At 43.0% G+C, this 18,246-nt stretch overlaps 1 protein-coding gene and 1 long non-coding RNA gene across 4 annotated transcripts in view; one reads left to right on the top strand and one right to left on the bottom strand.

The window, feature by feature from the left end:
- The window catches only part of PREX1 (phosphatidylinositol-3,4,5-trisphosphate dependent Rac exchange factor 1), a 219,292-nt gene that overhangs the window by 73,959 nt on the left and 127,087 nt on the right, over positions 1–18,246 (bottom strand). Inside the window, exons 6-9 of the mRNA XM_083746110.1 lie at positions 16,055–16,216; positions 8,833–8,966; positions 4,978–5,093; positions 3,665–3,814 (exon numbers count right to left, since the gene is read on the bottom strand). Coding sequence (XP_083602236.1) covers positions 3,665–3,814; positions 4,978–5,093; positions 8,833–8,966; positions 16,055–16,216 — 562 coding nt within the window. The remainder of the gene's footprint in view (positions 1–3,664; positions 3,815–4,977; positions 5,094–8,832; positions 8,967–16,054; positions 16,217–18,246) is intronic.
- Positions 98–8,923, top strand: LOC310848001. Of its 3 annotated transcripts, XR_014566120.1 has the most exons (4): positions 105–170; positions 1,565–1,694; positions 8,434–8,687; positions 8,789–8,923. It is a non-coding gene; the product is annotated as an uncharacterized lncRNA (long non-coding RNA). The 3 variants fall into 3 exon arrangements; XR_014566119.1 differs by lacking the exon at positions 1,565–1,694 and having other exon boundaries at positions 98–170; XR_014566121.1 differs by lacking the exon at positions 105–170 and having other exon boundaries at positions 1,404–1,694.

Raw genomic sequence — 18,246 nt, 5'->3', positions numbered from 1 at the left:
CTGCCTAATTTATTACTTCAGCTCAGAAACTGGAGGCCTCTGGATGAAATCCAAACCTATGAGGTATATGATTTTTTTCACCCAATTGCCAACCCATGGAATGGCGGGGGAAGAAAACAGATACTGGAGAAATGGCACTTAGTGGCAGGGATCCACCATTCCTATCCAAGGTGACCTCTCAGTGACCTTGTTGCTGACATGGGCTTCATAGGACTGGGGAGCATTGGCAGGGGTGCAGTACCTCTGGGCCACAGACCTAATTAGGTCTACCAGGCCTCCACATTTGGCCCGAGAGGCCATTTCAGCCAGGCTATGCACACCTTGAGTATCCCTGTCATATACAATGTCAGGTGTAGGAAAGTAAAGACTTGTCAAAGCTAAAAGGGGCAATGACAAAACGCTAACTCTAGTTTCCGGCTAAACTATTTTGAGGCCCAATTGCCACTATCAGTTCCCTCTGCCATAATGCTTACTGCTCATGGTGTCCCCCTGGACTCAGATGTGTGGAAATGTTGTGTTACAATGAGTCTACAGGCAGGACTCTAAATCATGGGTAGGCAAACTAAGGCCCGGGGGCTGGATCCGGCCCAACCGCCTTCTAAATCTGGCCCATGGACTGTCTGGGAATCAGCATGTTTTTACATGAGTAGAATGTGTCCTTTTATTTAAAATGCATCTCTGGGTTATTTGTGGGGCCTGCCTGGTGTTTTTACATGAGTAGAATTTGTGCTTTTATTTAAAATGCATCTCTGGATTATTTGTGGGGCACAGGAATTCGTTCATTTTAATTTTTTTCAAAATATAGTCCAGCCCCTCACAAGGTCTGAGGGACAGTGGACTGGCCCCCTGCTGAAAAAGTATGCTGACCCCTGCTCTAGATACTCATTGGGTCCTGTTTGTGGATCAGCCACAAACTGCTCATCAGACTTTAATAAATGCGTGTTACTAGAACTATTTTAAAACTGCATTCGTATAAAGCTACATTACCCATTATCTGAGGCATATTCCACATTTATAAAATGGGTCGGCTGAAGCAAAAGACACACGTGTGCATTATTTCTGCTTAACACCCACTGCATTTTCTCTTTCACACATACAGACACACTCACAACATACTGCATGCCCCACTCCTCTGCTACTTATCTATGTTGCAGCCACAAAGAGAACTGATTAAAAAAAAAAATCAGTGGTTACTGTATATCCCCCCGCCCCCCAAAAATATGCTAATCCTCTTGGAAATCTACTTAGGTCAACCCTGACTGTGAGCATACCAAAAGCATGTTGAAGTAATTCAGAAGGTTACAGATGTTAGATGGAATAAAGGGGAAGAGAAAAATAATCAATAGGCCAAAAACCTCTCTCATTTTTAGGTTTGAAGCAAAAAGGAAAAGAGTCACCCAATAAACACCCAGACATACTATTTTGCCTGCTTCACAAGATCTTTGACAAATAAAAACTAGAACCATATAATCTTCACCACACTAGAATCCATTCTATGGCACAGATTTCAGATGTTTGATGCTCTGCCTGGAGAAATAAGAATCTGCAATGTTTTGCCTTGCAGAACCCTCATTTGTTTTCATGATCCGATGCCTGGTGAAAAGATTTTGGCAGGGCAAACATCCTGGCTGATTGCCATCTTCCTCCATACCACGATGTTAGTCAAATATACTTGCTGACAAGTTCTGCCAAAGGTAATTTGCAAAGTCAGGTTGGGAGAGAAAGCAGCCTGTGTAATAGGACACATTTGTGGCTACATCATCACATTCCCCAAGTTCTGAAGTAAGCAAAAGATTACAATGCATCCCCTACTCAGCTGGTTTTAGGACAAAGCCAATCTTTCTTGCCTCAGCACTGATAACGGCTTGATGCTGGAAGTGCATGAATCCAGATGGAGGAGCTTTTCAACAAAGGCCTGAAATATCTGCCTCTAAAATCTAACTGATTGATTGCTCTTCTCTGGCGAGTAAAAATTGCCTGCAGGAGACTACGTGAATCCCCATTGCTCTGTGGTACGCTAAACGCTTTGCCTGGAGAAGGTCCAAAGTTCACTCCCTGACATCTCCAGCTAAGCGATATTAGATAAATGATATTGTTTGACTGGATTAGTGATCCAGTTAACTTATCTTGGATAGCAAGGATCAGAGAGATTTCTGTTGCCAGTCAGAGGAGACAATAGACTAGATAGTTTGACTAACAGTGGAAAGCCTACACATGCCCACTCAGAACCAATAGTGGGGCTTATTCCAGGGAAGATGGCATAGGATTGTAGTCTAAGTGTCACAAAGGTTCACCTACTGCCCACCCCACCTTATTGTGAGCCCAAGGGGCTGCTCTCCTCCCTTTTTACTTCAGAAACTTACTGACCTTGAACTCTGAAAATGCCTCTTGCTTGTCTGGATGGAGAATAGAACGGCAATAGGGCTGTATGTAGGAACTACCCTACTGCACAAAGGTAAAATTTACATTCATTGTTCTGCCCACTTTTGCCTCTGACATTGGTCACGACTGGCATGTGACCCTTGCGAGGGTGCCAAGAAGAGAATGCAGTCTTGGGGTGGAGAAGATTCTTCAGCCCTGCTTCCAGAGACTGAGAATCCTTGATGTGCCTGCCTTGCAGGACTTTCTTTCTCTTAAAGGCATCAAGCCAGAAATTATGAAGCATCCTTCATCCATGCAAGGGCTGCTTCCCGTACTGAAGCTGCTTTCATTGTTGTCATTGGCTAGCCACCAACTCCTCACACATGACAAGGCATATTAAAAAAAGATGTTCTTGGATTTCATGTTAACTTGCTACTCTTTAATATGCGCTCCCTTGTACTACACGTCGAACAACTATTATTATAGGTTATTCATAACATCAAAGAATTGTAGAGTTGCAAAGGTCATATAGTCCAACACTGGAAAACAGATTCCCCATAGGAGTGAAACTGTCAGAAAACTTTCTTACCACACTTTGATTATAATTTTTTAGTCTTGCCCAGAATCAGAAAGAATTCATTTGTGCCCTTTATCCAGTCCACCAGTTTCCCCTTCTGGCTCCACATATATAGTAGTCCCCACGTAGCCCCAGATGCAGGCATAAAGGCTAAGTTATGCTGACATAACAATTTTAATCACAACAGTGATTACTGGAAGTGGCAGGGAGCACTTCTGCCATGGCAGGGTTTTTCCACTGACACCTTAAGAATGAAAAGGGAAGGAAAAGATCCAGCAGGATGTTTATAAGATGTTTCATTTGCCAATTTTATTCAAGAACGACACAGGTTCTCTCTTCAGAAGAAAGAGAAATGACATCAACGCTTGAGAAAAGGTCTTATTTTCCTTATGGGTTCTATTTATAAACTGGAGCCTTGCAAATCGATTTAGTAAATACAGAGCTTTAAAATACTTTGGTGCACAAAAGGAGCTGGCAATGTGACTCCTGCAACTATGCTGATGCCTGGGCAACTGCAGTGCCCAAGGACTGAACTGAGAAATCGCTCCTTCGCAAGTGGAAAAAACTCTCTCTCCTTTTGCTGTTATGCATTAAGAAGCCGACCCCAGACACTTGAAGAAACCATAATTGTTCCTCTCTCAGATGGATAACCCCGCAATCGCAGACACATACACAGTCGGTCTCATTATTCACATAGCCCATAAAATAAACCAGCCAATAACTTACTCTCTCTCTGTTCCCTTTCCTTGATGATAGCATCCAGCCATTTCTGTTTGTCCTCTGCTGTCTTGGCCATACAGACGAACCATTTGTTTTTGGCAGTGTTGTGTATCTTCCAGCCATTTGTCACCGTGTAACCATTGCTGTGGTAATCGGCTGCAAATACATAACAGTACGGCCAAGACTGTGAGTGGAAAGTCCTGAGCCTTCATGGAAAAGTAACTCACCTGGCATGCGCACCTGGCAGACCACACTGGACATTTTTCTTTATGTCAGAGCCAGCAAATTGTATCTGCTGTGAAAGCTCCATCAGCATTTCTAAGCTGCTGTCTCCTGCTGGGATACTCTCCGGTGATATTAACGACAACTGAGCCAGGGACTGAAGACCACAATTGCAATGAACACTGGATTTCATTATGCTTCCAAAATGGAAGCATGGCAGTGCAGGCTCTGACCTGTCACCCTCCACATTTCAAGGCATATTCTCAAAGTGACCCTTCAGTAAAACTACCTGCTGATAAGGGATGTTGGCTGATCCTTCTTGGGAGTTTCCATATATTCTAGCAAGCCTCCCCTCCCGTCTACTGCTACAGCCTTTCTAATGATGATTAAGGGCATCCAGATAGACGTGGTACCCTTCCCTTCCTCTCAATGATGAGTGAGACTCAGCACATGCTGAGGCCAAGTAGTGTTGAAACAAGATGCACGCCAAGCTGCGGGGAAGGAAAGGGAGGTGTTGCTCTCTATTCACACAGCAAAAAATGTTTGCTCTAGTTTGTTTGTTTGTTTGTTTGTTTGTTTGTTTGTTTGTTTGTTTCAAATCCAGTGATTAACAAAGTCTTACAAAATGTTTCAAGTCGGTCAACAGACTTTGCAATAGGTATAAAGGACACACAAATGCCCTTTTCTACATTGAGGCATCCAAAGTTATGAGATTTGGCTAGCAAGGTGAGGATATAAGGCCCATTGCCTCTTATTCCAGGAATAGACAGAAGGTAGGACTAGGATCTGCTGTTGCATTCTAATTCCCAATTCTTTAATGATAGCAACAACTACTCCCTCCCTCAAATTAGGCTGCTGCAACAAGAAACAAAAGCAGAAATTGATTTTTGTGTGAAAGGACTTTAAGCTCCATTTTGGTATTGAATATAAATCCCTGAGAGGCACCCTGTTCTTTAATTATGTCTATGTCTGCACCACAGGGGGTAGAGGACTAACAGAGATATCACAAAGCTTGAAGTCTGCCTACTCTTGTTTTATCCAATAAAGAATGCAACTGTCCTCTCTTCTCTCTGAGAAACGGTTCTTTGGTTCCTTACCTGTCCCATCTTCCACATTCTCAACCTCCATGACTTCCGTGTTTATTCGGCCCCTGAAGATGTAGAGGGAGCCATTGATGGACTTGGTGCGTTTGGATGTCTTTTTCCCAGCAACTCTGCAGTAAGGAAAAGTATTGTTAAGGAAAATGTCTGTTCACTATGTAAATAGAAATGTGCTTTTTTTACTATCTTTAATAGTGCCTTCTCCCACAAATATGCATTCATTCTACTTCTTCACCATCCCTCTGGAATGTGCCATTCATCCCCAAGTTTTCAGAATCAAGAAGTGGACTAAAGATTCATTGCACATTTTAAAGATGCTTGTATGCATTTTTACTGTAGTTTTAGCCTATAAACATGCCAAGCAATCTTGTTTCGCAGGTTAATTTAGTGTGGCACAAGTGAACTGATTGATTCATAATGTTGCCAGTACAACCTCAAAATAGAGGGAAGTAGCTGATACCGTATATCTTGCTTTCAATCTAGCTGGCATGCGGGACAATAGGTCTGCCCCACTAAACAAAAAATCTGCATGCCAATTATGTTATATTTAGCTCTTTGTGGGTATGCAACAACTCAATTAACAAATGCATCAATTCCTGCAATGAGGCATGCAGCCTCTGTTGGGCTACACGTCAATAAAAGCTGCACCATGTTGTCAGTTTTAAGCAACATGAAACTGCTTCACTTCCTAAGCTTTAGTGCTCTGAATGGAGGAACCATAGCACAGTATTAGACCGCATGTTTGGGGCACAAAAGGATTTGGGTTCAATCCCTGGCATATCTGTCCAAGACCTTGAAAAGCCAATGCCAACCAGACAGCATTGGGCTACACGGACAAAGTGTCTGGTTTGGGATAAGGCAATTTCTGAAGTTTCTCCTTGCTTTGCTTGAGGGGGAAGTCATTCAAGATTGACAGAGCTACTCTCTTGAAGGCAGAGGAGATTCACCTGGTGGGGCAGAGCTACTACGCTAGCTTCCCAGCAGGTGAGTTGCTGCTGCTTAGCAAGAGGGAGAGGTGAGGGGTGTAGCAGCAGGGAGATTGATGTGGTGCAAACACAGCAGCGGAGCCAATCCAGTGGTCCTGCTGGTGTGTTTGCACTGTTCCAACTTTCCCATAACTTCACCCTGCTCCCTTCCAGTAAGCAACAGTGACTCTGCCCCCGTACCCAATGAGCAGCCATATAATCACTTTTGTAATAATTTTTCCGGTGGTTCTGATGCAAAGACATCGCTTGGTGGCCTTTAGTGTAGAGCTCACATATGTTTTCGTCATCTAACTGCTTGTCACATTCCCCATGACTCTCAGGCTATGTAAACTGCTCTCACTTTCATCTGGCTGACAATAATTCTAACATCCCCATCTTTTGTACCAGGCAAAGACTTTTTTTTATGTGTCTAGGCATCCCAGCATATAATGTAGCTGATTTTGATCAGTGCTGCATGGTTTCTTTGGGTTTTATTGATCTGCTGCGGCTCATACTTCAATGATTTTTCTGCCAATTTTACACTGCTTTCTTGCATTTGTATTATTTTAGCATATACACCCCCCAGAAGATTTGAACTGGGTAGCTTGTAAGTTTAATGCATGGTACCTACATTTATACAGTTTCCTAAACCTGCTCAAGTTAAGTTATGTTGTGACATTTTCTGTTGCGGCAGAAAGTGTGAATAACAGGGGGAAGAATGGCAGACGTCACATGAATAGTTGTGATACAAATGTACAGTGCATCAACAGGAGAAGGCCTGATGTCATAGAGACATGCTGGCAGGGGGCTGATGGGAGTTGGTAGTCCAAAACATCTGGAGGACATTGAGGAATGCTGATTTAGGCAGCAGTCCTGGATGCTACGGGTGCTAAAAGCACGAACTAATCACATAAGAAGAAGAGGACTCTGAGATCAAAGTGAATCTAGCCCAGAATCCTGTTTACTATTTATGACTAAGACCATGGTCTGTTTGAAGCCCCATGGGGACCTTCCTTGGGCAACATGGGAAGGTTGAGGAGTGGTCAGGTAGGAAGAGTGCATATGAGAATGTATCTGCCCCCCTGAACACTTTGAGCATGTGAATGTCTGAATATGCCTACTGCTGTGGATATTTGTGAAAGAGGCCTCAGCCTGAAGGATGACAGGCTGCAAGATAACTAAAAATCAGCCTAAGTGAAAGCATAAGCTCACAGCTGCAACAGGGGAAAGCTGCATCCTATTAACATAATGTTAAAGCTCCATCTCTCAGTGCTGCATCCTATTAGGGTGTCACTTGTTGAGGCTTGCAGCTGGACAGCTACTACAAGTGGGCAGACATTTATTTCCATTCTGGATCAGAATTTAAATAGCAGCCAGACAGATGAACCATCAAAAAATTAAAGTAGCTTTGCCATGTCTAAATATATCCTTCACTATTAGGCAACATGCTGCAGACTCTCCTAGCTTTTAATGAAAATCAGATTCCGGAGAACTGGGCAGTGCTTGCTATGGTTATTAGGGAAATATAAACACAGATTCTTCGGGGAGCTGAAAGTGTCAGAGCCGTCTTATCCGACTCCAAACCAAACTATAGAAAAGTTGCTCACTGATGCCTGCTCTGGACAAACAAGAGCACTCTCTCAAAAGGCAACAGAACATTTTGTTTCCTAAAACTTAGTGTTCCGGGAAAACTGCCTGCAGAAAGGGAGGGGTTTCGTGAACTCGAACTACAAACAGAACCAGGAAGACTCAAAGAATAAGGGAAAGAGTATAGGCAGGATCAGAAAGAAGGGTGAGAGGAGTTGAAGAATTAATTGTAAGGTGCTCATGGTTAGCAAACAGAGTGGCATGTGGTCTAGGGGAATGGGAAAATACCGTATTTTTCGCTCTATAAGACACACCAGAACACAAGACGCACCTAGTTTTTGGAGGAGGAAAACAAGAAAAAAAATATTCTGAATCTCAGAAGCCAGAACAGCAAGAGGGATCGCTGCACAGTGAAAGCAGCAATCCCTCTTGCCGTTCTGACTTCTGGGATAGCTGTGCAGCCTGCATTTGCTCCATAAGACGCACACATATTTCCCCTTACTTTTTAGGAGGGAAAAAAGTGAGTCTTCTACAGCAAAAAATACGGTAAGTTCAAGATAAAGGAGGACATGAGTAGCTGAGTGTGAAAACAAAGGACACATCATGGTAAAACAGAAAAGGCAGAAATACAAAAACTAATCAGGAAATTTGTCAGTATCAACCCTTGCTAACTATGGCAAAGCTTTTGTTAGTGAAGTGGCTGTTGAAATATAAGCTCCCAACTCTTTCAAAAGATAGCAAAAGCTTATATGGATTGGAGGGGTTTTTTTAAGGGAAAGTAACAACAACAAAAAGCATTACTTTCACAAATGATAGAGCTGTACCTCTTCCTTGTTTTATGCACACTGCACCTGTTAGTTTCCCCCTCCCTCCCTCCCTGCATCTGCTTTATTTGCCTAAGGTATTCACTGGAATCCCTCTGCGTTCCTTCACGCCATGCTTGGAAAAACCTCAAAATTGTCATTGGCAATGTGCCCAGCTTCCCGGTGCTTCTGCAAACCCACCTGCTCTGACAAGGCCTGCGGCAGTAAACCTCACCTCCAGCACGGAGCTGACTCTGCAATGCATCATCATTTTAATGACGAATGCCAGGGCAGTAGGCTCTGTGATTCTGATCAGCATGTATGTCTACAGCCCTAGTGCTCAAAATATGAGGTGGGTCTTCCTTAAGGAAGCACAAGTGTTAACTGCCCTCTCCTTTTTCACCCAGAGATAGCATAGCACAATTATGTCCTCTCTCTCTCTTTGTGTTTCAGAAGAATCATGGAACTTAAGAAGCAGCACAGACAGGTGCGCTCACCTGGATTTCCGCTTGCAGTAAACGAGGAGGTTATCAAAGAGAAAGAAGGTTCTCTCCTGGATGTTTCCCGCTGAGATTTTTAACAAGGTGCCTTGGAGCAAGAGCTGGGTGCAGATGTCTGTCAAGTTGGATCCCTTAAGCAGAAAAAAAACACACAGTGTCATCAATTCACCCTCTAATTGAAGTGGTAATCAACAATTCTACTTAGCACTCTTATATATGCTTATCACATCCATCTCTCGAGGGCTGCAAAGTGACATTACTGCAGTAAAACAGATGCTACATGTCCCCTTTTTATGTGGTTTCTCAGCAATCGTCAGAGCTAAGCATTCTCCCGTTTTTTAATAAGCCAGGTCAGGGTTGCCAACGCAACAGCGATGGGTGGCAGTGCACCCACCAATAAGAAGATTCTTGCGGGATCAGAACAGTGGTCCATTCAGTTCAGCATCCTGTTTCCACAGCACCCAGCCAGATGCCTATGGGAAACCCGCAGGTAGGACTTGCACACAAGAGCATTTCCCCCCTCCTGTGATTTCCAGCAAGTGCTATTCAGAAGCATACTGCCCATTAGAATGAATGCAGAGCACGGCCATCTGGGTTTGTAGCCACTGATAGCATTTTGGCACCCGTGCCAAGGTCTTCAAGAATTGCCCGATAAATGTGTCTCAGAAGTTGAATATACCTCCATTCCCTATTGAATTTTGACTGGACCCCAGACTCCTCTCACCTCCATTCTGGGCACAACAGTAAAGGAGATAAGAAGTGTCAGCACACTTTAGAAGCTGAGGGATGGTGCTGGCAAGCATAGGATCTGGGAATTCTGCAGTGAAGTCAATATATACCAATGAAAGCTTCAACTTGATGGCAGTTAAAAAAAAAAGATATCCTGCAAATTCAACAAGACCCAACTGCATCCAACTTTGGGCATGACCCTATGGAAAAGCTGTGTGTCTGCGTGTGTGTGTGTGTGTGTGCGCGCGTGTGTGTGCGCGCGCGTTCTCTCTGTCCAAGCGAGAGAGTAACCTGTGAGGGTGGATTTGTTGTTGTTTAGTCGTTTAGTCATGTCCGACTCTTCGTGACCCCATGGACCAGAGCACGCCAGGCACTCCTGTCTTCCACTGACTCCCACAGTTTGGTCAGACTCATGTTTGTAGCTTCGAGAACACCGTCCAACCATCTCGTCCTCTACCGTCCCCTTCTCCTTGTGCCCTCCATCTTTCCCAACATCAGGGTCTTTTCTAGGGAATCTTCTCTTCTCATGAGGTGGCCAAAGTATTGGAGCCTCAGCTTCACGGTCTGTCCTTCCAGTGTGCACTCAATGGAGAGGTTTGATCTTCTTGCAGTCCATGGGACTCTCAAGAGTCTCCTCCAGCACCATAATTCAAAAGCATCAATTCTTCGGTGATCAGCCTTCTTTATGGTCCAGCTCTCACTTCCATACATCACTACTGGGAAAACCATGGCTTTAACTATACGGACCTTTGTTGGCAAGGTGATGTCTCTGCTTTTTAAGATACTGCCTAGGTTTGCCATCGCCTTTCTCCCAAGGTGCAGGCGTCTTTTAATTTCGTGACTGCTGTCACCATCTGCAGTGATCATGGAGCCCAGGAAAGTGAAATCTCTCACTGCCTCCATTTCTTCCCCTTCTATTTGCCAGGAGGTGATGGGACCAGTGGCAATGATCTTCGTTTTTTTGATGTTGAGCTTCAGACCATATTTTGCACTCTCCTCTTTCACCCTCATTTAAAGGTTATTTAATTCCTCCTGACCTGCTATTTACTGCACACCTCATTAGCCAGGTGTTGTACAGTATGTACACCATATAAATTCAGACACTGCAGTACAACTGTAAACCATGACACAGCATTCAAGGCGATTAGCCTAACATAAGAAAACAAATCATAGCAGTAAAATAATTATAAAGTTCCAACAAAAACAACAGAAGCAAAATTATACTGCTGCTGTTGCTCTTGCTTTAAACGACAAAAGACATTTTCTGAGGGAGCAAGGGGCGGAAATCACTGTCGTCAGGCCAAAGGTTTGCCGAAACAAAATCAAATATTTAAAAGGTAACAGAAAACCAACAAAAAAGGAGGGAAGTTGGACCTCCCAGGGCAGAGAGTTCCACAAATGAGAAGTTCCTGATTATTATCTTAATATTTGGATAAACTGTGGCTTTTGCAAACCATGGTTTGACACATTTAGATCCAGAAGCAAACTATGGTTTGACACTAACAAGGAAAGGAAGCTTTGAATCTCCCTGCACGTGTGGGAGAAGAGGAGGCAGGAGCCCAGGAGCTTGAGGTTGCTCACGCATGCAACAGTAAACCATGGTTTGCTTTTTCATGCAAATGCAGTCAATAGGCATAAGTGAAAAACGGATGCAAAGTTTCCATGACTACTCCAAACTACTGGAATGAAAATTTTACCAGATCCAATGAAACAGCTGGGGTTTTTTTTGTACATTTGCTATGCTTTCCCAAGGGCAGAAACACACAGGTAATCCTCCAAGCTGCAGTGACTAACACCCAGCAAATCACCTGGCGAACACATTTCACAAGAGAGAAATGTGTTGTTTGTGTGCTTGTATGTATATTTCTTGCTTTGTGGTGTGATTGAGAAGGGAGGGAGATGCTAACAGTGACTTCCTTATCTGCTGTTCATACCAGACTAAGGAAGTGAATGAGATAATTTGACCTACTGATGTCTTTCTGGGAAGAATAAAAAAGAGAACCATTGGGGGATTGTGAAACACACATTGTCAGCAGAATAACTTCCTTTCCATTTTCACTGCACCCACATTTGAATCAGTTTCACACTTTCAGCAGCAGAATGGTAATGGGAGGACAAAGTATAGACAATTCAACAAATCTAATAAGAGTAGTAATAATAACCATCATTTATATAGAAGTTTAGAGTGCTGTGTGCTATATATACATCATCTCAAAAACCCTTAGCTAAGAAATAGTAGCTCGTCTAAAACTACTTCATGGCAGAAAGGAGATTTAAACTGGGAGCTTCCTGGTTCACAATTCAGCCTCAAAGCCACTGTGCCACAAATACCTCCCTCTAACTCTAAATAAGTGCTCTTGCTGATATATATATATATATATATAAATAAATGCAGTATATATATACTGCATTTATATACCATATTCTTTATATCCCATATTCTGCTCTAAGGAGCTCAAGGTGACATACATTATTATTATGCCCCCCCCCTTTTGATCCCCACGACAAACCTGTGAAGTGGGTTAGGCTGAGAGTCAGTGACTGGCTCAAGGTCACCCAGTGTTAGGCTTCAGGGAATCAGCTTCCTCCCCCCACCCCTTTGGCAGTAGATAAGCAGAACAAAGGAAAAGGGGTCTTCTTACCAGTTAGAAACTTTAAGGATCACAGTGAGAGAACAAAGAATCCATTTCCTAGGAATGACGGTGCTCCCAATTAAGGGCTCCACCCACTTCCTCCCTGGTCACCCACGTCACTACCACATGTTGTAACCTGAGCTCGTAACCATGTGCTTTCTGTGCTGCCACCTTATCAACTCTTTTTGACCTTGGGCTGAGCAGATGAATGCTTTCCAGAGACAGTGAATCTGTTAACTCTCTCTCTCTCCCAGTGCTTCTCCTCCTAGCTGTTTCCCATCCAGTATTTCCTAGTTTCTGCCTTCTGAACTATGTCCCTCTGCAAACCACTGCTCCAAATCTATACTGTCCTCCTGTTCCTGGGAAGATTCGGGATCCCGATCAAGGGGAGGGGGAGACTTCCACCATTCCACCTCACCCTGACACCCAGTGAGCTTCAGAGCAGAGTGGGGATTTGGACCCTGATCTCCCAGGTCCTAGTCCGACACTCTAACCACTATACCACACTGGCTCCCAACATGTATGCTTGTAGCAAACTGCCTAACTATTTCTCGTAGATAAGGCATAGGCAAACTCCAGCCCTCCAGATGTTTTGAGACTACAATTCCCATCATCCCTGACCACTGGTCCTGTTACCTAGGGATGATGGTAACTGTAGTTCCAAAACATCTGGAGGGCTGGAGTTTGCCTATGCCTGTTGTAGATCACCATGTTAATATTAATGCTCAAGGGTTGTATTCAATGTTAGTTCTACTCAGAACAGACTCGTTTAAATTAATGGACATCACTAATTGGGCTACATTTATTTCAATGGGCTTACTCTGGGGAGGATAAAAGCCTAAATATTAATGATTAAGCTAATGTTAAAGAGGAGGGCTCTTTGGTAGTGGCAGCCTCCCAGAGAGGTTGGCTGCTGATATCTCTGTGGTCTTTTCCACATCAGTAAATAATTTTGTTTCTGTTTCTCCTACTGGGAATGACAAGAGCTGTAGTCCAAAACATATGGAGGGCACCAGCTTGGGGAAGGCTGTGCTAGCACCTGATCATGTTCGAAGTGAGGCAAAAGGAGGAGATGATTAGAGAGAAAGTAAAGGAGTAGTAACAATTTAATTACTATGATTAACCCCCAGGGCAACACACATACCTACACATCTTTGCAACTTGTTTTGCAGACCTTTTAAAGTATTTTAAAAATCAATCAGACTATTATGCAAACACAACATTTGGAGGGCCTTTGCCTATATATTCCTAGGTCACCTGCAGGTTACAACAATTTCAAAACTACATCGACCCAAGATAAACTCCTAATAGAGGCAAACTTATATGTACATTTTTATGATTTTGTTTAATGGTGACAAATGCTGCTTTTACCTTTTGAACTCTTCAAGTAATAGAATGAATTACGGTGGACAGCTCTTTTTTTTGTAAAATAACACCAATAAACATATCAGAAACAGTTTTCGTTCCCAGAATGCTCACTGTGGGACATTTCAACCCTACAAAATCAAGCCTGGTCATGGTTTTGTTTAATAAAACACCACCTCCCATGGATGTCCTGGCAAAATGGCAACTGAGGTTTCAGACTTCCAGCCCAACTTACCACCCACCCCCCTCAAAAGCCCCAAGTCATATCAAGTCCAGAATGGTATTACAACTGAGCCTGGAGTCTCGCTGCACTAAACATGGCCTCAGAGCTTTGTTTGCCGAGATGGCTATCCAAAAACACACACACAGCTGGATATCTTGGGCTGTTCAAGTGGCTCAAGTTGGATGCCAAGAACATCTTTGAAGGGAAAAATGAGCAGGCCTTAAAACAAAACAACAACGGCAATTGTGGAGTACGCCCAATAGTCTGAATATGAGGAAGTTTACATGACCTCTTGAAAGATGGCTTCAGCGGAGGATTCCTCAGCTGGCAACCATCAGGCTGGATAATTTAACTGTCAGGCCCACTGTTCTCCCGGCACCAATACAGCCATGAAGTCATTGAGCAATCACAGCACCATATAGTAGAATAAAAGACGTACTCTTCTCTCCCTAAAGTCTCTACTTCCACTAACAGCCTCTGCTACAGATGTCCAACTTCCATATCCGCCAAGCGGTTGCAGAATCCCTTACTAGCTGGACTGATCAAAGAAATACTTTCTACTGATCAAATACATTTTCATTAATCATATTTTAAAATACGTATGCATAAATTTGCATATGGTTAAAGCAATCACTTTCAGGGGGGTTATTTGTTTTTAGATGTTACATGCATAGACTGTGGCAGGCTCTGTCTTAGAATGAGAGCAGGGAAGAAAAATCTGTGACCCTCGAGGTGTTGTTGGACTTCAACTCTCAACAGCCCCAGACAGCATGATCAAGTAGTTAGGAATGATGGGGGTTGTTATCCAACAACATCTGGCTGTCCATCCTTGAACTAGAGAAATTTCCCCCTCGAAAGAAGAAGAGAATGCCACTCCTAAACTGGCATTTACCAATGCTTCTAAAAGCCATGCAACACTTTTAAAAATCACGTCTGTTTAATTAGGGATGCATTTTCGAGCTTATAAAGAAGGCTTTTAATTGAATTTCAATTAAAGGCTGCACCCCTGATTACTAGCTTCTATCGCAAGAGGCATCTCTGCTAAATTTCCCTCTTTGTCAAGCTTATAAATAGCCAATCATTTGGTCTCCTGTGGTGAAGCATCTCTAGGCAATCAGGCAGGGAATATTCTTTTGCAAATTGGAAAGGTCTTTATTTTCCTTTATCATCCCATCAGTGCAATTACTTATACCAGCTTTCGCCATGTGCTAGCTGGGGCTGATGGGAGTTGTTGTCCAAAACACCTGGAAGGCACCAGGTTGCCAGAGGTTGCCTTGTGCAGACAGAACCCCAGGCCAATAGCATGCACCGCAGTTTCATCCTTTTTCCGTACAAAGAATCATCTAAGTGCCTGTTCTTTATCTCTTTTAACGCTGAACCCTAGGTGATTCTGTTGACCACATTAAAAAGCTCCCCTGCCTTTGAATGTAGTTGATTTTAGCAAAACATACACACACAACACACATATATATATATTCCAAAAATAAATGAATGTTTATGTAAAATAAAGATCATTTTAAGATTAATAAATTTAACTTTAGAATTCATTTTAGAGATAGTGTATATAGTTTTCTACAGGGATTTGGTTTGTTTGCCCTGTTTGGTGCTTGATATAATGGTTCTGATATAATTGGTTATATCATTGATATAATGGTTATATCATTATATTATATAATGGTTGATATAATGGTTTTACCTTTTTTTCTTTACCTAAAATGGTTTTGAAATACATACTCAGATAGAATTAATATTTTCCAATTGATGAATAATCTTCATTTTCTACTTTTATTAGTATCTTATGAATAGTAAATTTTAATGCAATGGTAATTGTTGCCTGTCATAATTTGTATGGAATGCTGTACTTTTAGAAAAACATTATTTGAGAAAACTGCTCTCCTTAAAAACTTTCTAGTGTAATTTTTACAGCCACTTAATCTCACTATACATCACTTAAGACCAATGAGGGAGAAATCCATACATGACATTTCAAAAAAACAGAATGTACTATTTGCAAAAACCTGCCACCATATCAAGCAGCCCAAAATATGCAAATGCACTTGGATGTAAGTTCCATAGTGTTCAATGTGATTTACTCACGCACACAAGCATATAAAGCAGTGATGGTCAAACTTGGCCCTCCAGCTGTTTTGAGACTACAATTCCCATCATCCCTGACCACTGCTCCTGTTAGCTAGGGATGATGGGAGTTGTAGTCCCAAAACAGTTGGAGGGCGAGATTGCAGGCTCATTGTTCCTCCAGCCATCGTACCTCCCATCCTTCAATGTGAGACTGCAGCTGCTCAAGGGCTTCCAGCTTCTCCATCTGCCTCTTGGTCTCATTGATATTGGTGCACACGGCTTTCATTGCCTGTAATGCGTTCTGCACTGCCTGATAATCTGCATGTTTACTGGGTGTCCTCTTGGCGAGCTCCTAGAAAGAAAGAAGAGGGGGAGAAAGAAATCAACTTCTGACAGCACAAGATAGCCTTCAGTGATATTATGGAGATGGGAAATGCAACTGTGGTGTTGAAGCAACATCAAGGAATGTGCTGAAGCAAAGTTGTGTACACATTCAGGGATGGGAAATCTGCATTTGCTGTTTGACTCCATCTCCCATCAGCCCCAGACAGCCTGACCCTTAGTCAGGGATGATGGGAGCTGCAATCCAGCAATTACTAGAGGACCACCGATTCCCCACTCCTGATGCTTTCAAAGGAAGATATTAGAATTGTGGAATCATAGAACTGTAGTGTTGGAAGGGACTACAAGGGTCGTCTAGTCCAACCCACTGCAATGCAGGAATCTTTTGCCCAAAGTGGGGCTTGAACCCACAAACCTTAGATTATGAGTCTCATGCTTTACCGAATATGCTATGAGGCTCAAGACTGTCAAATGATGTCAAAGCACTGCAAGATAAGACCCTCCAACTTGTAAATGTCTCTTCTTCGAGTGCTGAAATGCTTATAATCCTTTAGGGCAGGGATGGGAAACCTGTGGCCTCTCAGATGTTGGATTCTCCCTTCAACCCCAGGCAACATGACCACCAGCAATGTGGAGGTCCAGCACTGTGTCATGTCTTAGCCAGGGGAGTCCTCAAGAGAGGAAGACCAGGAGGCCTTACATCAAGCCCTAGGTCAGGCTCCATCTGGGGGAAAGGAGCCAGGATCCTGTGACGAGGGTCCCAGAGTGAGCTCAGCCTCTGACATTAAGGCTGAATGGGTCCCAAGCCTGAGGGAAAGATGGCACCTTAAAACGCCAGATGGAAACCCAACCAATTGGGAGAAGTGTCCAACTATATGAAAGGTCTCCTTAGGAGTAAGACCTTCTTTTCAATGAGACCTCTGTAGAAAAGGGAGCTGATAGGAGTCCGCGGAGGTTTGGGGATGATTCCAGCAGCTCCAGACCAAAAACCCCAGGGCTTGGCTGAAAGAACTGCAGGAACAATGTCTATGTACCACCTCTCTACTCTGCTTGGGAATGGAAGTCCTGCCTGTGTCAAACCTGACCAAGGGTGACCATGGGCTGCTCCCATTGTGCCTCTTGCATGACGCTTTGTTGTGACTCTGCTGCCCTTGGACCAGCCTTGGGTACTGCTTTTGTTGCTGTACTATTACAATACGATACGATAATCTTTATTGTCATTGTCCCATACAGAACAAAGAAATGGAAAAATAATATAAATAAATAAATAAATAAATAAATAAATAAATAAATAAATAAATTATACCCCGCCCTCCCCAGCCAAGACCAAGCTCAGGGCGGCTAACACCAGGTATAAAAACAATTGATTAAAATACAACTTAAAAACAAGATTAAGTACAACATTAAAATAATAAGACATTCAAAAACCAACAAGCCAACTATCCCAACCTGGTTAGTCCCCTAAAAACTCTGATACCCCATTTTTAAATATAATATACTCCCATAGAGACGCGTTACGCTGCGATTAAAACCAAAATCGAATTGGGATAGAAACTGTTTCTCAGGCGGCTAGAGTTGTTGCTGGCGGGTCCACTGTTTTCTCAGAAGCCCAGGGAGAAGAGGACACTCTGCTTTATGGCCTGCCAGTGAACACATCAGGTTCCTGCAGCCTAGTCTTATTTCCCACCATTCATCCAAACTCACTCTCAAAAACAATAGTCTTGCATCAGCTTGAAGACCAAGACATTCATTATGTATTAGTTTTCATAGACTAGAGTTGAGTTTATCAGGTGTGTGAAGTGTTATCCTAAGCTGCAGGTATATATGGCTAGAGAGGTGACGTCAAACTATTGACATCAGTCATGCACTGGCTGGACCACAAGCCTGTAACATGTGGTAGTGTTGGTGGTTAGTCCCGCATGTTCCCAATGGTTCCAAACCCCAGAATAAGACTACAATTCAGACAAGAGCAGAGAAACTAGGTTAGGTTTGCTATGAAAAGCAACTCTGGAAAGACTCTGGAAACAGATGGTAATCAAC

This window comes from Podarcis gaigeae (assembly GCF_964106915.1).
Source record: "Podarcis gaigeae genome assembly, chromosome: 6".
NCBI lineage: Eukaryota > Metazoa > Chordata > Lepidosauria > Squamata > Lacertidae > Podarcis > Podarcis gaigeae.
This window is presented reverse-complemented; position numbering and strand designations above follow the sequence as displayed.